The sequence below is a fragment of the Pygocentrus nattereri genome, chromosome 25 (assembly GCF_015220715.1).
Source record: "Pygocentrus nattereri isolate fPygNat1 chromosome 25, fPygNat1.pri, whole genome shotgun sequence".
NCBI lineage: Eukaryota > Metazoa > Chordata > Actinopteri > Characiformes > Serrasalmidae > Pygocentrus > Pygocentrus nattereri.
This window is the reverse complement of record NC_051235.1, coordinates 3,566,607-3,589,564: the sequence shown is the minus strand read 5'-3', so window position 1 is coordinate 3,589,564 and position 22,958 is coordinate 3,566,607. Positions and strand designations below refer to the sequence as shown.

The 22,958-nt window shown below is 42.4% G+C and overlaps 1 protein-coding gene across 1 annotated transcript; it reads left to right on the top strand.

Annotated features, from left to right (window-relative positions):
* Positions 1–274: 274 nt before the first annotated feature.
* On the top strand, positions 275–19,630 carry fam207a (family with sequence similarity 207 member A). Its single transcript, XM_017683222.2, has 6 exons — positions 275–557; positions 1,172–1,298; positions 13,551–13,619; positions 17,302–17,473; positions 17,955–18,023; positions 18,212–19,630. Exons 1-6 carry the CDS (start codon positions 384–386, stop codon positions 18,330–18,332), a joined length of 732 nt encoding a protein of 243 aa, XP_017538711.1. The 5' UTR covers positions 275–383; the 3' UTR covers positions 18,333–19,630.
* Positions 19,631–22,958: the final 3,328 nt, after the last annotated feature.

The following is a 22,958-nucleotide window of genomic DNA, read 5'->3' as shown; positions in this document are numbered from 1 at the left end:
CCTCCACCAGGTCCAAACTGATCAGGCAGTGAATTCAGAACCACTTCATGTAGGAACTTTCGGTGAGGAGCTTTTAGAGGGGGACGTCTGGTTCCCATCACCACCACGGTGAGCAGTTCTATAGTCTTTTCTAGAACATTGCATTTCACACCAAAACGCTCTGACTGACAGTTTATATACCCTAACCATTTAATTATGGAGAGTATTTGAGTTTTTCGGTGGAGTTGCCCTTTAACTGCTCTGAACCGGAACTGAGATTGTCCGTAGTGTTGCACTCCGGACGCTTTAGAGCGACGCGCTGAGTGAAACATGTGAATTACCAAAACAAAGCACGCGGTTTAAACAGCAGATAAACTCTATCAAAGCGGGAATTCGGGGCAGAAATGGTGGGGAAAATAAAGCGGGCGCGACAGAAGCTCCACCACGGAGCTGTGAGGGTGGAGGCGGAGAAGGCGCCTGTAACCGCGCAGCTGAAGGAGCTGAACACCGTCTTAAAGCCTGCGGCTCGACCCGAACCCCCGCAGGACAGACCTGCTGAGAAGACCCCGGACCCGAAGGTACCGAGACCCTCGGCCCGTCAGCGGGGATCAGCTTCTGACCGCAGAGCCGCTGTTGGCTCAATGTTTTCGGGTGGGGTTGCACTGTGCGGCGCTAGGATGTGTCTGCTGCCCCATTTAAGGTGGAACGGACATTGCGGCTTTCCTGTGGTCAGAAGCTGACCAGTGGTGGTTGGGGCAGCAGAAGGTTAAACAGTTAAGCTGTAGCCTGTAATTGTGACACTATGTAGTGGAGCTAATGTGTAGGGGTTTCTAATAAAGTGGCCAGTTAGAGGAAGCACAAGGTGGGTGTTTCTAATAAAGTGGCCAGTGAGTGGAAGCACAAGGTAGGTGTTTCTAATAAAATGGCCAGTGAGTGGAAGCCCAAGGTAGTGTTTTACGATAAGGTGAACAGTGAACGTATTCCGTGGATCCTCTTACCCTGGTACCAGTGTCAGTGGTCAGCAGTGTGAAACGTCCAGTAATGAAAATGATTCGGAAGGTGCTCGTATTTGTAGATTGTGCTTTGATCGGTTTTGAAATAAATTGTGAGGTGAATTTATTAGTACACACCTTTATCACTAACCAAGAAACAGCTTTCGGTTTCACATCTCATTCACTTCACGCTTCAACAGGCCTTTAACTTCCCGAAGGGAATATTTGCCGGGACCAAAATCACTCCAGAGACTCTGGTCCAGACTCTGAAATTCGATGAACCTTCACCGCTCCGAACCACGAAGCAAGCCGCCGAGGAGCAGAAAGGTGAGAGATCCAGCTGCTTCATCACATCTGGACTGCAGATTTATAGTGATATGTCCTCGGTTAGAAGGCGGTCATTACAACCAGTGGCCACTAGATGGTGGCTGTTGTTAAGAAGTGAAACGAGCAGCGCTGTGATTTTATGATGAAGCTGAATTTTTCACATTCACCTGTCGCTGGTATAGATTCATCGAAGACTGAGGCACTTTAAAATGTCTGTGTACATTCTTTCCAGCTCATCCCTCGTTTAATATATTTGCACATAGCAGAGTTTTTCTTACACAGGTCTCTCCTGTCTCTGTGTTTAGTGTATAATTTGTGTATATTTAATATATTTCAGCTTTAATATATATATTTTTATTTTGACTTTGTTCTGTCTGCACTGTTTTCAGTATGTATGTAACGCTGCCCTGCTGTAGACTGATGAGCCGAGCCTCACCACAAGCATTTCGATTGGCAATCGTCCTCACATGTTGTGCAAATGACAGATAAACTCGAAACTCGAGTCCTTTGAAGAGAATAAAGCTTTAGAGAAGGGATGATGGTGTTAAATTAGTAGTGAAGGAGTGGTAAAACAAACATTAACAGCGTACATATACACACAACATATTCCAAAACAAGTTCGTTCCGTCCCAGGAATGGCTTTACGGATGGGCTGATGGAGCCGTAATCATCAGGAAAATGTACACCTTCATTAAAGGCCGCTCTCAGTTCCTTGCACTATTAGAGTGGCTCAAAAGGTTTTTACATTTACTGCAATTTTATTATCAGTGTGCACAATTAGTGGCCACTGTAGCTGTTTCTAATAAAGTGGCCAGTGAGTAGAAGTACAAGGTGTGTGTGTGTGTTGAGGTTGGTAAACACTCCTGTTCTAATTTTAGTTCTCTGCAGTATAAATAACTGATGCGTGAAATAGTTCAGCTGCATCTCAGCACGGCTGCCCTTCAGACTGTCCGGGAATGTGAGAGAGATAGAGATAGACTGTCCTTAATATGAAAACATGAGAGAGAGAGAGAAGAGAGAAGGGATCGACAAAGAGAGAGAAAGAGACGGACGGACAGGCAGACAGACAGACGGAGAGACAGAGATTAATGGAGAGAGACAGAAAGGCAAAAAGACTGAGGTATGACCTGAGCGAGACAAAGACAGACGAATTGAGGGAGACAGAGACAGACTGAGAGATGGGCTGAGGGAGACAAAGCCAGATAAAGAGAGACAGACTGAGGGAGGCAAAGAAGGATGGAGAGAAACAGAGACAGACTGAGGGAGGCAAAGAAGGATGGAGAGAAACAGAGACAGACTGAGGGAGGCAAAGATAGCCAGAGAGAAAAAGAGACAAACTGAGGGAGACAAAGACAGACAGAGACGGACTGAAGGAGACAAAGACAAACAGAGATGGACTGAAGAAGACCGTTAGAACCGTTTGATGTTTTAGGTTCTAGGGTTCAACCTCAATACCAAAGCTGTGAACTTAGCCAGAAGTCCTCCAGCCTCCTGAGGGTCTAGCCAGCTGGGGGGGAACTCAAATGACCACAGAGACTAGGTCTGTACTCAGAAGACTTTCCCAGTTTATTAATCAGAATAGCAGAGCTTATATACACACAAATGGCCTGACCATCGCGTGATCATGTGACAAGACAATAGAGAGAGAGGATTGGCTGAACTAGAGCTTTCAGTGAACGAGGGCCCCCAAGGACGTTTGACGTCTAGGAACATGGAGCCTAAACAACAGACAGTGTTAGAACATTGCTAATCAGATATCACACTCACTGAGTTACAACCAACCATATGAACACACAAGCAGAAGCTGAGACCTGTGTGACACAAGCCCTAACATAGGCCTGAACCCCACAGGTCATGATATAGTCATGAAACCAGGATTGTGCATCGATCAGTAGACACTGACATTAGGATCAAAGTACAGATCAAGCAACACCAGTGTACGTAGCGGGATCAGCTATGACAGCAAAGGAATAGTTGACGGACTGAGGGAGACAAAGGCAGACAGAGAGAGACGGACTGAGGGAGACAAAGGCAGACAGAGAGAGACGGACTGAGGGAGACAAAGGCAGACAGAGAGAGACGGACTGAGGGAGACAAAGGCAGACAGAGAGACGGACTGAGGGAGACAAAGGCAGACAGAGAGACAGACTGAGGGAGACAAGGGCAGACAGAGAGAGACGGACTGAGGGAGACAAAGGCAGACAGAGAGAGACGGACTGAGGGAGACAAAGGCAGACAGAGAGAGACGGACTGAGATAGACAAAGGCTGACGCAGAGAGACGGACAGAGAGACAAAGGCAGACAGAGAGACGGACTGAGGGAGACAAAGGCAGACAGAGAGAGACGGACTGAGGGAGACAAAGGCAGACAGAGAGAGACAGACTGAGGGAGACAAAGGCAGACAGAGAGAGACGGACTGAGGGAGACTGAGGGAGACAAAGGCAGACAGAGAGAGACGGACTGAGGGAGACAAAGGCAGACAGAGAGAGACGGACTGAGGGAGACAAAGGCAGACAGAGAGAGACGGACTGAGGGAGACAAAGGCAGACAGTGAGAGACGGACTGAGAGAGACAAAGGCAGACAGTGAGAGACGGACTGAGAGAGACAAAGGCTGACGCAGAGAGACGGACTGAGAGAGACAAAGGCTGACGCAGAGAGACGGACTGAGGAAGACAAAGGCAGAGAGAAACAGATTGAAGGAGACAAAGACAGAGAGACCGACTGAGGGAGACAAAGGCAGACAGAGAGAGACAGGCAGACGGAGAGAGAGACAGACTGAGGGAGACAAAGGCAGACAGAGAGAGACTGACTGAGGGAGACAAAGACAGAGAGAGAGAGACGGACTGAGAGAGACAAAGGCTGACGCAGAGAGATGGACTGAGGAAGACAAAGGCAGACGGACTGAGAGAGAGAGACAAAAGCAGACAGAGAGAGACGGACTGAGGGAGACAAAGGCAAAGAGAGGCGGACTGAGGGAGACAAAGGCAGAGAGAAACAGACTGAAGGAGACAAAGACAGAGAGACAGACTGAGGGAGACAAAGGCAGACAGAGAGACGGACTGAGAGAGACAAAGGCAGACAGAGAGAGATGGACTGAGGGAGACAAAGGCAGAGAAACAGATTGAAGGAGACAAAGACAGAGAGACAGACTGAGGGAGAAAGGCAGACAGAGAGAGACGGACTGAGAGAGACAGGCAGACGGAGAGAGACGGATTGAGGGAGACAAAGGCAGACCGAGAGACAGACTGAAGGAGAGAGAGACAGACTGAGAGACGGACTGAGGGAGACAAAGGCAGAGACAGACTGAGGGAGACAAAGGCAGAGACAGACAGACTGAGGGAGACAAAGGCAGACCGAGAGAGACGGACTGAGAGACGGTCTGAGGGAGACAAAGGCAGAGAGAGACAGACTGAGAGACGGACTGAGGGATACGGAAAGACACTGAGTTCGGTACTAAAACAGCTCTCAGTTTTCTGACATGTGGATGTTCTGCTGTCCCTGATTTTATAGATCAGTATTAATCCAGTCAGTTGACCAGATCCTCGGCCAGTCCAGTAAAAACGCTGCCTTACAGACAGTTTTGACCGCCAGGAGAACTTTTTAACTTGTAACCCAATACTGGCCTACGGGTCACTGCACGTGCGAGAGGTCACAGGTTTTGTGTGTCACTTCTGACCTTTATTGATCAGAACCGTTTCGTTTAAGCCGCATCCTCCCCTAATCTATGACTGACCCATCAACTGCGATTTACCCATTTAATCCTCTGACTTCCCTCATTCAGATTAGAGTGTAATATAATAAATAACTGTCATATTTAATGTTGTGTCTTTTAAAACAAGGGAAAACTGTTTCATTTCAAATTTGTGCTGAAATATCACTTTAAACGCCTCCAATCCGAAACGTCTTCCTCGCGGCTGCGTCCAGCGCCGGATCGATCCGGCTGCATTTCTGCTTTGACAGGACGAGATCTTTAATCGGAGGTATCGGTGTCTCGCCTCACCCCCCGAAAAACCGCCTCCTTAACCCCCGCCACTTTTCCACTTCTCCTCCGAGAGACTGGGATAAGGAGGCGGGGGTAGAGGCAGATAGAATGTTCTGTCCATGCTTAATTGAGCCGTGTCCATTTCTGCCAGCTTTTGGAAGAAGATACCCTATTTGGGCAGGATGTGGTGAGGTGGGGCAGATTTTTTTCCCTCATCCCTCGCTCTCTGCAAACAGACGAGTGCAGACCGAGGTGGGGTTTCATCGGAGGAGATGCCTATCGCGCTGCTACAGCACATTAAACATGCCTGTTTTGCTGCTGTGGGTGATGATGGAGAAATTCATCACTTTCTCGATCTTTCCTACTGCTTTGCACTTTTTTTGGCTTAAAGCGGTAGTTAACCCCCCACCCACCACCCCGACAGCCTTGAAGTTGATCAGTCAGGACTTGTTTGGTGTGTGAAGTCTTCTTTTGTATTTTTGCACTGGGGCTACGAGGCCAATACAGCTAACAAGTAATGGAAGCTTGTAGCCCACCAGTTAGCATTGTGCTAACTGCATGCCTAAATTTAACCATTGCTATGTCTGGCAAACATGCTAACTCGCATCCTGCAGTGGAGACTAGGAAACCCAACCACCTGGAACACATTATTATGGCTTAGTAATGCATTAGTAACCACTTTGGACAACATAGCATTGGCTTAGCAACACTTTAGCAACCACCTGTGATAACATGGCAATGGCCTTGCAACACCTTAGCAACCACCTGAGCTACCGTAGCAGTGGCATAGCAACACTTTAGCAACCACCTGGGATAACACAGCAGTGGCCTAGCACCACCTTAGCAACCACCTGAGATACCATAGCAGTGGCATAGCAACACTTTAGCAACCAGCTGGGATAACACAGCAGTGGCCTAGCACCACCTTAGCAACCACCTGAGATACTATAGCAGTGGCCTAGCACCACCTTAGCAACCACCTGAGATACCATAGCAGTGGCCTAGCAACACCTAAGCAACCATTTGAGATACCATAGCAGCGGCCTAGCAACACCTTAGCAACCACCTGAGATTCTATAGCAGTGGCCTAGCACCACCTTAGCAACCACCTGAGATACCATTGCAGTGGCTTAGCAACACCTTAGCAACCATTTGAGATACCATAGCAGTGACCTAGCACCACCTTAGCAACCATTTGAGATACCATAGCAGTGGCCTAGCAACACCTTAGCAACCACCTGAGATTCTATAGTAGTGGCTTAGCAACCACCTGGGATACCCTAGCAGTGGCCTAGCAACACCTTAGCAACCACCTGGGATTTCAGCGACTCTGTCATGACCACTTGTTTTTCAATAGCCGATCATTAAAATACAGCTCAATGATGACAAACTGTTCAATTAAAAGCGTTTCTTTACATTTACTCTTCTCTTCAGTTTACTGCAGATCCTGTAATGAGAAGTGAAAACTTTGACGTTGCAGACAAGACAAAAAACCCCCCAAAGCTAACACCTTGTCCAAAGTAATATACCATACGTTGCGTTAAGAGCAGTCCAGTCTGACGCCGTTAGCGCAACTCAGCTACTTGGCTAACTTTAGCCAATTACAATAGAATTACTATGCACACAGTGTAAATGTTTGCCTAAAAATAACCAAAATTTGGGCATAAATACTGGCAAGCATCATAACTATCAGCGACCCTTTGGCGAGAGAATGGAAACAATCATTTTAGCGAGCAAACATTAACGAAGTGTTAATCCCGTCAGTCTCATATCACAGCCAGAAGATTACACTGCCTAATATAGATTTGTCTTGAAATAAAACATCTGTGCTTATTGAATTTTCCATAATAAGAAGTAGGAAAAAGTCTTGTTTTTAATGGAAATTTACTCCCTGATTCCTGCTAGCTGAGCTGCTGCCTGATGAGGAGCCATTTAACTGACTCTCTTCTAATCAGTGCTGTTTGGAAACTGTTCAGCTTGGTTGTTATTGTGACGCGATCACTAGCCCAAGGCTGGGAGACCGAAATAGACCAAAAATACCCCAAAACTGACCAGTACGGCGGAAATAACCCAGAGAATTGACCCAACAAGCTACCCAGCAGTTTTCAGAAAAGCTAAAGCTAGCATGGTAGCTAGCTATCTAGATACTTTACCTCAGGTTTTTTTTTTTTTTTTGACTGAAAGGTAAAAAAACTTATTTCTACCATCCGTTTTATGTTGAATGAAGATAAAATAACCGATTTGATAACCGGCACTGGGCTCTGTATTCATGCTATCTTGGTTGTGTTTATTAGCCTATAGCTCAGTGAGGCTAGCATTGACACCACGGGGGTTTCCCGTCACTGTGCGATACATTTGCGTAGCGCATGCGGAATGAAGGCGGTATAAAATTGTGAATTCCGTCCAGGCGAGACTGATGGATGCAGTGCCGAGCTGTGGAACGGGGTTCATGACGTCTTTTAGACCTCGGATAGGCTTAGCTGATGGGCTAAAGTGGTTTCTGACACTGTTATCTGGAGAAAAGCACATGATGAGAGACACTGTAGGATCTCAGTTCGTGCCACTAGTTCTCCCTCATGTTAGGGAGCTTTTCCCGATGCTGACAGCCTCACCGAGGCTCAGAGTGGGAGCGGTGTGATTTTGCTCGGAGCGCGGTGCGGCTTTCCAGAAAGCCGGAGCTCAGTATTGTTGTACCGCTTCGCTTCATCCCGTGAGCCAGTCAGTCGTACTACCTCTACCTCTGCGTGACATGAGCGGTACGGCAGCGTTGGCGTGTGTGTAATATATATATATATATATATATATATAGTATATTGTATATGGAATATACAAGAGTATTGCACTATTCCAATGTAATGGAATAGTGCAATAAGTTATAGGTTATATATTATATATATTATAATATAAGTGTAAAGTTATGAAATAAAGCTATGAAATGTGTTGTTTTGGTTAAAAATTGTTATGTAAACAGTAGCCTGTATTTAAAGACTTTGACTTTCTTACTTTCCCCGAAATCGGCTGTTATGACGTTTTCTGTATCAAAACAATCCGTTTTCTGTGACCATTTTAAGCGTCTCTTTATTCCTTTTAAGAATGGTATAAGCAAATGAGCTCTGCTCGGATTGCCCTGTATTGTGCCTCATCCTAAAAGCATCCCGTGTTGAAACATTTAGAACTTCAAAGTGGATGGGCGGAGCTTAACTACTGTAGGCTAATAGGCGGATATAAACAAATGCATCGGTTTTCGTGACGTCACAAAAGCAGTGAATCCAAAATGGGCAGCGTTTCGCTGCTGCCGGAGCGAAACCTTGTATCTTCAAAAAGGTGACTTTACAGGAGAAGGAAAAACACACTTTACTTTTAATGTAAGACAATGGAACCAGACATCTCCAGTTACATTTACATTTATGGCATTTTGGCAGACGCTCTTATTCAGAGCGACTTACAGTTTGATCATTTTACACAGGTAGGCTAAGGTGGTGTTGGGAGTCTTGCCCAAGGACTCTTATTGGTATAGTGTAGGGTGTTTACCCCAGTCTACAGCGTAGAAGACAGAGGTGTTACGCACTACACTAACAGAGGTATGAAGGGTAGGGCCGTTCCACTGATGTACGTGTGGTTTATGGCTGTTTTTATCCCCCCATCCCCCAATATCTTCATCACCATCATCATCATAATGACATGAGAACAATTAACAAAATTAGAATAAATCAGTTAATCAAAATGTACATTACAGAATTCCAATGTAAATCATAATTACATATAACTACACAAAAAAGACGGTTCTTCAAGGGTTCTCGAGTGAAGGCAAATGTTCTCTACAGAACCATGAACACTCAAAGAACACTTTCCTTGATTTAAGGATTCTTTGCATCGTGTAAGGGTCCTTCAGATTGATTGAGAATGATTTAGAATGCCAAAAAGGGTTCTTCTGTTGTAACTAGCTTGACATTGTAACCGTAGAAGAACCCTTTTTGGTGGCACATAGAACCCTTTTCCAAGAGGTTCTGTATTGAACCGTCTACAGCACAATCTCCAGCAATCTGAAGAACTGCTTTCACAATGCAAAGAACCCTTTGCTCGTCCAAAATTGTAATTTGAGTATTCGTGGTTCTATACAGAACCATTGCCTGTACTCAAGAGCACTTGAAGAACCATCTTTTTGTGTAGTTATATGTAATTATGTGGTTTACATTTAAATAATTCTGCCGTGTAAATAATAGATGACAGTATGAACTCGACTTCTGAGAGAGTTTTATTTTACAGTAATAATAAAAAGCATGCAAATGAACCTGTTTAGCTTTTGATGAATATTCATTGACTGATCTAAATATTCATCAGCTAGCATTACAGCTCTTGTCCACTTTGTCAGTTTCAGCGCTAGATGTTTTCGTGATAACAGGCTCTGTGATGTGTTTACACTGACTGAAGTATCGCTGGCTGTCTGATCGATCATGGCCGAGAGATTAAACTCCGTTTACTCCCAGGAGGCTTTGGGGCAGCACTGAGAGATTGGCACAGTCTCATTTTACCTCAACATAAGACCTTCAAGACGGGACCCTCTCTTCTATAGTGGATCACACATCAACTCTCACTTTGGAGGGTCTTTGTTCAAAGGGCTTTTCTTCAAACCAAGGAGGACACTGGAGGCAGGATTCACAATCACACTCTTCAGCTCTATCAGTGTCTACTGCTGCTCGTCCCTCAGAGCTCGCCGCCCTGCCTCCTCGTCACCGCCCCCAGCTGGCAGCTCGACCGCCTGGGTCGAAGGTGAGGTGCAGTGAGGCGGTCTCGCTGCGTAACCGGGGGCGAGGCCCGGGACTCGCTCCTTGCACTGGTGCCTCTCACGGTTGGCACCAGCGCCTTCGCCCTCCTCCTCCTGCCGTCCGCGGAGCTCGGGTTTTGCACTCCGCCCCCTCCACACTCGTGGTTCTCTCCCTGGTGTCCTTGTCAAGGTCCGTCACCGCTGGGTGCTCGGGCCCCGCCTTCCTGCCGGCTTTCGCGGCCGTCATCGTCGGGGCCCGGGGGGCAGGCGCGTGCCACAAAATGCAAACTTTTATTTAGATTTATTTATTTATTTTATAAAAGCTTCTCTCAAATGAACAGAAACTGTTTTATGATCTACACATTTTACTGCTGAAAGCCAAAAATCTCAGACGCTCTTTGTATTATTTTAAATAATATTTAGAGTCGATTGCTGTTTATAGCCCAGATTTGTGGAACAATAACATTTTTGAAAATTTAATTTGAAAGTCCAGCTTCTTTTATTATAAGGGTTTAAAATGACATCACCGTCTATTAGACTGGAAAGGAGAGTTACAGCCTCATACGATGCCCAGCTTCTGAATGGAGCTTATGAAGTTGAAAGAGGCGGGAAATATTCGACCCGGGCGGCCGAGCTGCTGGGGGGCGGTGACGAGGAGGCGGGGCAGCGAGCTCTCGTTTGACTGTCTGAAGCCGCTGAAAAGTGGCCAGCGTAACGGTTTTGTTTTCATTGCTTCTGTTTGCTGTGTTTATTTGGTGTGCGAGGAAGACATGGCTGAATCCCGCCAAGCGTCCTCCTTGCGCCTGGGGTAGCGCATGACCTACTACAGGGACCAACTCCATATTAATGCCTATGGGTTTAGAATGGGATTCAGAGAAGCTCCTGTAGGTGTAATGTGGAGGGGTCCCAATACTTGTGTCCATGTAGTGTGTGTTCTCTTTGGGCCCTGCAGTAGACTTGACCTTGTTTTGATCCCGTGTCCTGGGATTTTGTGCCCTATTGTTTGTGTGTGTGTGTCGGTGTTTTCCTTAACGTCATCTTTATCCGAGTGCTGGGCCTCTTCTTTGATTGGACACCAAGGCGTCCACTCTCAGGGCACTCGTGGGAACTACATAATCTCTTACACACTGCATCACACTGAGGGTCCATATAGACGAGTGAACGCACTCGTATCATGGCCTCAAAATTACACACATGGAACAAACACATGATTTACGTTTGACTAATATAATAACAATATTCACATAAACTCCACCCTTCACCTCACACTCGTGTCCACATCCTGTGCTGTGGATGTTGTGGCCGACTGACGGGCTGTTCTGGCTGATAGCGCGGCTCCATCCGGGAGCAGGAAGCTACACGGAGCTACAATAACAGGCTGCGCTGATCGCTACGCGCACCGCTAGCCGCTAACAGGCTATCTTCTCCACTATCCTCACATGTGTCCCTGTATCAGGAGGGCCTGGTGCTCTGTTTCCCCTCAGTGACACAGAACTGTTTCCACTGAATGACCACATGGAAAAGTGGACGTCATACTGCAGTGGTTTTATCCAGTTGTTGGGAAACTTGACTTGTGATGTCTTGGATTCTGGGTAGATGTATTCATATTCAATTTGAGTTTATACTAATTAGGTTTATTCAAATTGTTCACATTGAGTTTTATTAAAGCTTATTTGGCTTATTCAAATGGAGCTAAAATTTAGCTTGTTGTGGTTTGACTTTATTCAAATTCATATTGTTCAAATTGAGTTTAAACAAAACTTTTAAAATCAAATTAAACTCATTGAAGTTCAGATTGAATTCAAATTCAGCTTTTAGTAATTGAGTTCATTGTAATATAGATTGTACAAATTCAAAACCGAATTTGTTCAAATGTTTGTTTATGTAAATTGGGTTGGTTGTAATGTATATATTCATGTATTTACTTCTTTTCTCCAGTTTGTTCACAATGAGGTTATTCAAGTTCAGATTGTTGAATTTGAGTTTATGTTCATTCAGATTTTCTGACTCAATTTGAGTTTTAAAATTGAGTTTATTCAAATTGTTCAAATTGAGTTTGTTCAAATTATTCAACTTGACTATTTAAATTGAGTTGTATTCAAGTTCAAATTTATCTAGTTCTATTTTAGCTAGACTTCAGCTTGTTTAGTTTATTCAAATTTATATTGAGTGTTCAAATTGAGCTCAAATTAAACCTTTTAAATCAAATAAAACTCCTTGTTCAAATTGGGTTCATTGTAATTCGGATTGTTAAAATTTAAAGCTGAATTTATTCAAATGTATATTTTTTTTATTTTAAGTTTTTTTTCTTAATAAAGTACATATTCATATAATTTCCTTTTTTTCTCCAGTTCGTTCAAATTGAGTTTAAGTTCAGATTTTGAATTTGAGTTAATGCTAATTCATGTTCAATTTGAGTTTAAGTTCACTTTGTTCAAATTGATTTTATTCAAATTGGTCATATTGATTTTGTTCAAATTGAGTTTATTGAAATAGTTCAATTTTTTAATTCAAGTTTACAATTTTTAATTTGTGTTTATTCAATTTCCAGTTGTTCAAATTGAGCCAAAATTTAGTTCATTCAAACTCAGCTCAAATTCAGCTTGATTAGTTTGTTTATTCAAATTCAGATTTGCTAAGATTTAGTTCATTAAAAGTTTATTCACGTCTCCCCCCCCCTCCCCCCCAAGTTATTTTTTTTTCTAATTTGTTTATTGTATTTTTTTTGTTTGTTTGTTTTTTATTTATGTAATCACGTATTTGCTTCTTTTCTCCAGAGCAGCTGGAGTGAGAGATGATGGGAACTTTGGGTGCTTTGAAGTTGAAGTTAATACTGGCGTTTATATAGTTATTTAATCAATTTGGTTTGAGACTGAATCATTCTGTAAAATATTTGTACAGATTTTTTTCACATGTTGGTATTGTGATAATCTTGAGCTTTAGTTTGACATGAAGTCACTTGTTGTCTTTGCAGATCTTGGTAAATAAGCTTTATAAATATATATATTCCTGAAAAATCATCATTTGTGATTATATTTCAGGACTTGGCCAATAAAAATGAATTCAGATGTGCTTAAAATGCCAGTGAAATACAACAGTTTATTATTTCTGCTAAATGCAAGTTAAATATGTGTCAGAAATAAGTTCATTTTAATGAGAACTGCAGTGTTTAATAAACGGATAATAAAAAATAATATTACCAATAAATACAGGTGTGCTTAAGATTACAGTGGGAGAGAAAGACATTTGTGTTTGATATTAATGAAAATGAATTTAGCGTTAAATATTAGTGATTGTTTCATTTTGCAGGTCCCTCAGACACGTGAAAGGTACTTTGCTGCTACGTTTCCATTAAATGTTAAATTCCATTAAAAGCTTTTAATGCTGTCCCATCAAAGCTCAGTTCAGAAACCCAGACTGAGTAGCCAGCACTGGACGGGGTGCATTAATATTTAATAATATGTTAATAATAATACTAAATAATATGGTTTCTCGTTCATGCAGGTAGAGAAGAGAAGAAACAGCAGTCGAAGAAGGAGAAGATGAAGGAGAGGAGAGAGCGATGGCTGAACAGTGAGTCATGTTGTTTTTTTCCCCTTTTCTTTGTTTTGTGTCTCAGTTTTATGAAAGGAAATAAGATTTAAAAGCTTAAATACTAAATGCATCTCACTCTGATCCCGATTCCTCAGATTACTAAGATGGGAAGGTTATTCTGATCATGTCAGTAAAACTGTGATTAATCTCAGAGATTTCAGTCTCCACTCTCTAGTTACTGTATATTACCTATTAAAAATGTTTAATTAATTTACTGTATATTACCTATTACAATTTTTAAATTAATTTACTGTATATTACCTATTACATTTTTTAAATTAATTTACTGTATATTACCTATTACAATTTTTAAATTAATTTACTGTATATTACCTATTACATTTTAAATTAATTTACTGTATATTACCTATTAAATTTTTTAAATTAATTTACTGTATTACCTATTACTTTTTAAATTAATTTACTGTATATTACCTATTACAATTTTAAAATTAATTTCCTGTATATTACCTATTACATTTTAAATTAATTTACTGTACCTATTAAAATTTTTTAATTAATTTACTGTATATTACCTATTTTTTTTTTAGTTCAATTTTTTATGCTCTTGGCCTTTTTTCATGCTCTGAAAACTTTTACCCTCGTGTTCATGCTGTCATTGCTGTTGGGACAAAACCTTGCATCTCCATTTGCCATAATTTGAAAAGGCCAGTTGCCCTTTATGATATATCAAAATTTCATGATGAATGGACCAACAGAAATGCTTAAAAATAACTTATTCATCCATTTACTTCCATTAGCAGTTTAGAGCATATCATGTGTGTCTGTGTGATAGATAGATAGATAGATAGATAGATAGATAGATAGATAGATAGATAGATAGATAGATAGAAATCTATTTTAGTAAAAAATTGTAATGTAATTTTATAAAAAGACTTTTTTGAAACACTATTTGAAAGCCACCTACTTTGTATTTAAATATTATTTGCTTCTTTTAAAATGTTTCATAATTTTAACTTTGTATTAGTTTAATTAAATTTGCTATCATATGATGCATACAGGACAACCTTGATATCATCATTACATACAGGACAACCTTTAGAAACCCTTCCATGCTGGTCTGTTTAAAATGTCTTATTATAATCTTCTCTACATGCCAAAAACATAATTGTGTCTTGAAAAACTGCAAATCACATGTTGTAAAATAATCTGTCTGATATCTGCTCTGACTGACTCTGATGTGCAGTCTAGTCCCTTTTATTTTTATGATTGCGTTTCTTTGCAGATGTGTAGCTCTGAGTGCTATTAGTTCTGTTTAATTATTTATGTTATGAGATTTATTGCAGTTATTTTCTTCTTGCCTCCGTATTGGACCGTGCTTGGCCCCCTGATGCGTCTCGGTGTCGCCGCGGCTGCAGGCTTCCTAGCGCCACAGCGTCCTCCGTTACCCGTAACTGCGCTCATTGGAAACTGAATCTGCTGAGCCAATCAATGCGCTGCGTAACACTAGCCCAGCAGGCTGATTATAATTAGGGCTTAATGGAGATTTTGACTCTCTGCAACCCGACGCAGCAGCACTGGAGGACAGGCAGCTATTAAAAAAGGGGGCGAAATGTATTGATCGGTTTTTCTGTCATGGTCAGTGGACGCATCGCGTGGGGAGGAGCAAGTTGACCTCTGCGCGTCTGCTTTTAGTTTAGTACGGCCCGAGATGACGGACATGGCGCTCCACCAGGAAAGTTTGGTGCCAGTCAGCGTGTGTATCTGGGAATGATTGTTTGCTGGAGAAACTGGTAAAATTCCAGTTAGCGGCTGCTGCTGTTAATATTCAGTGAAAACGTTTGCGTTATAGGCTGGACGAGAATAACACCATCATTTAAAACATATTAGAAATGTTTACTCCGCTGCATCAGGGGGCCAAGTGGTTGGCTTGCTGGCTGGCTGGCTGGCTGGCTGGCTTGTGGGTAGGTTAGTTGGTTGGTTGATTTGATTGATTGATTAATAGGTTGGTTGGTAGGTAGGTTGGTTGGTTTATTGATAAATGGGTAGGTGGGTAGGTTGAGTGGTTAACTGGCTGGTAGATAGGTAGGTTGGTGATTGGTTGGTAGGTAGGTTGGTTGATTTATGGTTGGTACATAGGTAGGTTGGTAGGGTGGTTGGTTGGTGGGTTGGTTTGTGGTTGGTTGGTTGGTTTTTGGTTGGCTGGTAGGTTGATTGGTTCATTGATTAATATGTAGGTAGGTAGATTGGGTGGTTGATTGATTGGTAGAGAGGTTGATAGGGTGGTTTGTAGGTAGGTTGATGATTGGTTGGTAGGTAGGTTGGGTGTTGATTGGTTGGTAGATAGGTTGGTTGGTTCATTGATTAATAGGTAGGTAGGTTGGGTGTTGATTGGTTGGTAGGTGATTGGTAGGTTGGTTGGTAGGTAGATGGGCTGGTTTGTGGTTGGTTGGTAGGTAGGTTGGTTGGCTTGTGGGTTGGTAGGTAGGTTGGGTGTTGATTGGTTGGTAGATAGGTAGGTTGGTAGGGTTGGTGATTGATTAATTGGTTGGTAGGCAATTGGTAGGTTGGTTGGTAGGTAGGTGGGTTTGTTTTATGGTTGGTTGGTAGGTGGATTGGTTCATTGATTAATAGGTAGGTACGTAGGTTGGGTGTTGATTGGTTCTTAGATAGGTTGGTAGGGTGGTTGGTTGGTGGGCTGGTAGGTAGGTGGGTTGATGATTGGTTGGTTGGTAGGTAGGTGGGTTTATGATTGGTTGGTTGGTAGGTAGGTGGGTTGATTTGTGGTTGGTTGTTTGGTTACAGCAGCACAAATATGGTCAAGAGCAAAAGTATCAGCCTGCACTATTATACAGATGCATAAACAGAAGAAGTAAAGATACACAGTAAAATAAATACTAAAACAACCATAGAATATAATATACAGTACAAAAATAAGTCAAATTTCATAGATATTATGCAGGAGACAAGTCAGTGGTGCAGGTCACATCGAGTGAACCGAGTAACTAAACACTGTAAAGGATAACATTTGTTAAGAGCTGTACAATATGCCTGGGTGTATAAACAAGTGGCAGGACAGTATGCAGTATGTATTGATGTATTATAACAAAAGGCATCATTTCATAATAAATAAATAAATATTTTTTCAATCATAATAAATAATTATTCTGAAACGAAATGGAGTGTTGTTGTCGCCAGCTATCGACTCCTGAAGGAGGATAAGAACGTTCAGTGGCTCGTTGGGCGCTGCAGACATTTCATGACCTTGTAATAATGGGCGTATCATTGTTCTCCTCATGGTGGCGTTTAATATGTAAACATCGGCTTTAAGTAGCCTGTAAGAAGGTTTTCATTTCCGTTCTCATATTAGCACTGAGCTTTTTCTGCACCCAAAGCAAGATAACAAAGAGCTGTTTAGGCTTCAGTGTTTACTTTTTTATTTTGCAGTTTTGCTGTGATTCATATAGAAAGCGCTTTAACTCCAAGCCTCTGATGTTAACGCAGGAGTTGTTCAGCCTGTTGGCGTCTCGGCGCACTGAGTGGTCTGCAGGCAGAGATTATGCCATTAATAGCGTGGCAGCTTGTTCTCGTTGAACTTTACCTGATGACCACCTGGAGGAAAATCACGAGATTTGGCGAGATGACTGTGTGTGTGTGTGTGTGTGTGTGTGTGTGTGTGTGTGTGTGTGCGCGCGTGCAGAGATCAGTGCGATCAAAGTGGCCCGTGAGCAGCAGGTGGCACTGGAGCGCAGGAAGGCCACGCCGGTGGTGGGGGATATGCAGGTGCTGGCCGATGCTCTGCCTGAACTGACCCAGCTGCTGCCCTCGGTCAGAGAGAGTGCTACTGCATCAGCACAGAGGAGACACAAAGGGTACAGTAACTACACCTCTCTCTCTCTCTCCCTCTCCCTCTCCCTCTCCCTCTCCCTCTCTCTCTCTCTCTCTCTCTCTCTCTCTCTCTCTCTCTCAGTCTATCTCCATCTCTCTCTCTCTCTCTCAGTCTATCTCCATCTCTCTCTCTCTCTCTCTGTCTATCTCCATCTATCTCAATCTCTCTCTTTCTCTCTCTTTCTCTATCTCTCTCTCTCTCTCTCTCTCTCTCCCTCCCCTCTCTCTCCCCTCTCTCTCTCTCTCTCTCTCTCTCTCTCTCTCTCCCTCTCTCTCTCTCTGTGCTTTATGTCTGATAAAATTTGTTAAACGCTATAAACTTGTTTGAAAAATGTTCCTTGGATACTCTGACTTACTCTTCATTAACACCTTTTTTTCCTCTTTTCTCTTTTCTTTTATGTCTCTCTCTCTCTATCTATCTATCTCCTCCCTCTCTCTCTCTCTCTCTCCCTCTCTCTCTCTCAGTCTGGTCAGGAAGAAAGCAGAGCCCACAGACTACTACCAGATGAAGCCTGCGCAGAAGAGAAAACTGCTGTAAGAGCCAATCAGAGCGTTTACATTTAAAGCCATGATTTGGTTTAAAATCTGACCTACACTGTTTAAACTTTAGTCATGTGGTTTCTGTACGACTGTTTTAGCTGTGTGCTGCACTTTTGGCTGAATTTTTTTTTTGTGCTTTAAATCTCAAACGGGTTAAAATTTGCTTTGTGCTTTGATGTCAGGGAGACGGAAGCATCCCGTTTCAGCGAGGCGATGAAGGACCCCACCTTTAAGGCCAACCCCCTCGCAGCAATTGGAGAGCACCTGAGAAAACGCCTCAGACAGGAGGACGAGCAGAGTTAATCCCACCTGTCCCCCACCCCCCACAGACTGTTCCATACCCATGCCTCCTCTGTACCCAACACGCTGACCACCAGTAACTCAAAACCACCCTGGACAAGCAGCCGGTGCCATAACCAGCACAGGAGCCTTATTAAAGGGGCAGTCCAGCACGGTCAGGACTTTAAAGTGCCCATATAGTAGAAAAACCCTCCATGTATGTTAATATATAAACATTGTTAACGTTTCAAAACACCTGTTCATTCCTCAGTCTGTAGAGTCCATATGTAGGAACTAAGCTGCAGCCTGTTTGGAGTTGATTGTTTTTGTGATGTCACAACAAATAACATTTGAGCGGTTGGATATATATATAAAGCTTATTGCAATTTAGCCCCGCCCATCCACACAAGTTTCAAGGAATGTTCCAGCCTGGACGACATTTTTTTGAATGAGACACAAAACAGGGCAGCCAATCAGAACGGACCTCATTTACATGTCACAAATGTAAATGTAATAAAAAGCCTGTTTAATTCTAAGGAAGATAAAGGTTGAAAATTGTCATGTAAAAAGGAATTATGACTATTTTGGGAGCATAACTTCATATTTGGACTTCAGGGTGGAAATATAAAATGCACGAAAAATGTAGGATATGGGCCCTTTAATGTTTCGTTCTATTATACTAATCAGTTTAAGCAACATTCTTCACTTTTTTCAATGAAAGAAAATATGTAAAGCTGTTTATCTGGGCAGGTTGTGTTTATTTGCTTAAAACCATAAGCACAAATAAACAAGTAAGTAATTTATTGTGATTTTGTGTGTCGGTGTGTTGATTTAGCCGCCTGCTGTCATTGAGAAACCTCAGTGTTACGCTTACCGTCTAACAGCTGCTCCTTCAGTTAAATCACTTTTTTACTGTGATGATTTGTGTTTATTTAGTATTTTACATCCAAAAACACACAAACTGCCAAGATAACTAGTTTTTCATTTTTCATATGTGTGTACGTTTTGCACAGAGTTGTGTTTTTTCCTATTGTTGAGGTTTGGAATTACTCATATCAATAACTCTTATTTCATATGCAGTAATAACATGTATGATGTAGATTTGAATGTTGTAAGCTAGATGATAGGAAGGTGTTTAGTATGTCAAGTGTTTTGGGATTAAGGAGTTATTCAGTGATGAATCATATGCTGTAATTTTCCAGTTAATTTTGAGATTTGATGAGCATTCTGGAAATGAGGTGGTTTATAAAGTCTTAATTTTACCCATTCTTCCGAATCATCTGCAGGACTAACATATTACAATATGATCATTTCTACATTTATCTGCATGTAAAGTGCTTTTATTACAAACAACGAAACTTATCCATACTTACGTATGTGCAAAACCATACATATCCATTTTTGTCTCTCTCTCTCTCTCTCTCTCTCTCTCTCTCTCTCTCTCTCTATATATATATATACACACACACACAAACATTGTGTCACACTTCACCTTTATTCCAGCTTCCGTTCTATTCAGGAGACTCACTTTCAGCTCCTCAAAGAACCTGCAGACACGCCTCCAAAGTTCAGTCTTAGAAGCTGGTTGATGATTTTCTGAAGTGATCAAACCCATTCAGTGGAGCTGAGGTCTGGACTCTGGACATCTTGTTTTGATGTATCCGTCTCCTTTTCTCAGTGAGGTTCACTATTAACCACCAGAAAAACCACAGCAACCAACTCACAATACCCTAGCAACCACCTTAGATACAATATCAATCACTTAGTAACACCCTAGCAACTTTTTTCAAACCCACACCATGATCCCCCCTCCACCAAACTTTACACCCGGCACAATGGAGACAGACAAGTACCGTCTCCTGGCAACCGCCAAACCCAGACTCGTCTATCAGATTTCCAGATGGAGAAGCGTGATTGGTCACTCCAGAGAACACGTCTCCACTGCTCTAGAGTCCAGTGCGCTTTACACCACTGCATTCCACGCTTTGCATTGCACTTGGTGATGTAAGGCTGAGCTCCTGAGAGCGACCCATTCTTTCACTAATGTCTGTAGAAGCAGTCTGCAGGCCTAGGGGCTCGGCTTTATACACCTGTGGCCATGGGAGTGATTGGAACACCTGAACATCTGGATACAACAATAACCACCTGAAATACCATAACAACCATCTACTTGCACCCTAGCAACCACCTAGAACACAATAGAAACCACCAGAAAAAGCATCCAAACGCCTGGGATACCTTAGCAACACAACAGCAACCACCTAGCAACAGCAAAGAGGATGCTAAGGTATCCTGGGTGGTTGCTATTGCATTCTAGGTTGTTGCTATATGATTTTAATGGCATTTCAGGTGCTTGGTAGGTAGTTGCTCTAATCCCATGTGGTCACTATGGTGTTTCAGGTGGTTACTATGGTGTTACTAGGGTGTTACAGTAGTGTTATATGGACTGAATGATACATTTTAAAACACAAGGTGTTTCCATACATAATCTGCCATTAAAAAAGCAGTGAGGGTCATTCGGTTTTCCATGATTGTGGCCCCTTTAACTTGATCTCGGACCCCGTCCAGCGCTTTTTGCGAGCGAGGCGAGAGATCCGTGACTGATGAGTCGCTCTGACGCCCTGTTGAGCTTCTGACAGATTATATATGAGTAAAGCAAACGCAATCAATACAGAGCAGAGAGGGAGAGAGGCCATTAGCTTTCATTAATAAACCATCAGAAAGAGAGAGAGCGACGTGTTAGCAGAGCAGTAAAAGCCCGCCGCAGCGCTCTTGTTTAGAGGAGGAGCTGGACTGAGGTTTGCAACACTCGAGCCTGAATCTGAAGGGAAGTAGATGTTCTGTTTAAAGTGCCTGTTTCATAAAAAGTTTTCCTAACTTTTTTATAATGAAAGAGCTTGATATGGTATATACAGTGAAAAGTTTCAAAACACCAGAGGTGGACGAGGTACACAAATCATGTACTTGAGTTAAGTAGAGACCCCCAAGGTAAAATATCACTCCAGTAAAGTAGAAGTTCCTCCCTTTAGACCTCCACTTGAGTAAAAGTACTAAAGTATAAAGTAAAAGTACTAAAATACTTACCTTCAAATGTACTTAAGTATCAAAGTAAAAGTACTAAAGTATTTACCTTCAAATGTACTTAAGTATAAAGTAAAAGTACTAAAAGAGTCATTCTGGCTCTGATGTCCTGTTATCATTTTACGCAGCAGCGTAAAACTTTGGGAGAGTCTGTTCAACATAAATGATGAACTAACCTAACTTTGTGTAAATAGAGCTCAATATAGAAATATGTCCACATATGCAGTCGAGACTGACGCGGCTTTTTTCTGAATTTCTACAAACACCATTTCATTTTATAGTAAATGAGTTTGGGCTGGTTTATGTTTATGAACAGACGCCTACAGATCAACATAGTAAAGGAGCTCATCTGTGATCCTGAGTTTAAAGCCAGTTTTTATTCAACTTAAACTTGGAACTAAGTTGTAAATAAATCTGAAACTGAAACTTTGCTTGTGTGTAAAAAGTGATTTCAGAGCCACTCGGTTCTCCCTGATGGAAACTGTTTACCTTCAGTGTTTTGTGCTTCTGATCATTTTAATAGACGTCAGCGTCACTAATTAATGACGTTCTATTAAAAGACTGGTTTACCAAGAGAGACGCTGGAGGACTTTCACCTGAAATGAGTTCATGAAGCCAGTCTGGTTATAAAAATGATAACAGGACATCAGAGCCAGAATTACTCTTTTAGTACTTTTACTTTATACTTAAGTACATTTGAAGGTAAATACTTTAGTACTTTTACTCAAGTGGAGGTCTAAAGGGAGGAACTTCTACTTTTACTGGAGTGATATTTTACCTTGGGGGTCTCAACTTTAACTCAAGTATATGGTTTAAGCTCTTCGTCCACCGCTGGTATGTAGGTGGTTGTAGTTGTATTCGAGGGACCTGCTAGGTGGATTTAATGCATTTCACATATGTTGTAGGTGGTTACTAGGGCGTTGCTAGGTGGTTGCTAAGGTGTTACTATAGAATCTGTGCAGTATTTATTACCTTGTGTTGCTAGTTAGTTTTTCCAGCAAAGCAGGAAGGCCCAAGGCAGGGGGCCTGCACATCTGTCCAGCTGTGCAGTTTTCCTTTAGTTCCCTCAGAGAGGAGTGGAGCTTGCACGTCGTCCAGCAACCCTCACCAGATCTGCTCAGTCCCGTTCAACCCAGATCAGCTCACGAAGATGTGAAACTGGACAAGAGAATCTAAAGTGGGGCAGATTTACTCGTATCTAACGATCCCGTACAGCCGGCGCAGTTAGACTGAATACAGTAGCACTTTTATGAATGTCAACCTGCGGAGACGAACGTCCAGTTGTTGTCCAGTCTTGTTTCGTGAATCTCACACATTTCAATGAAAATGTATTCAGTCGATGTTGTTGAAGAAAAATATCTGATGGACCTCCTGTGAGCAAGGCCTCATGCTCCTGTTGTCTTCAGCTTTTCTAACGTCTCTTATCCTTGGGGTCAGTTTGACCCCAGCGTTTTAAACCTCCACTAAATATCAATTATGTCTCCCCTGCCCTCATATGATGTGAGCTATCAGTGGTTCTTGCTCTACTACAGGCCTGGCTACGGTCAGTTTGTTAAAGCAGAAGGAAGC

Excerpts from the sequence above, each read along its gene's own strand:
- fam207a (XM_017683222.2), top strand. The coding sequence starts at position 384 with ATGGTGGGGAAAATAAAGCGGGCGCGACAGAAGCTCCACCACGGAGCT. Across the intron at positions 558-1,171 it reads AGAAGACCCCGGACCCGAAG|GCCTTTAACTTCCCGAAGGG; the intron begins GTACCGAGACCC and ends ACGCTTCAACAG. Across the intron at positions 1,299-13,550 it reads AGCCGCCGAGGAGCAGAAAG|GTAGAGAAGAGAAGAAACAG; the intron begins GTGAGAGATCCA and ends TCGTTCATGCAG.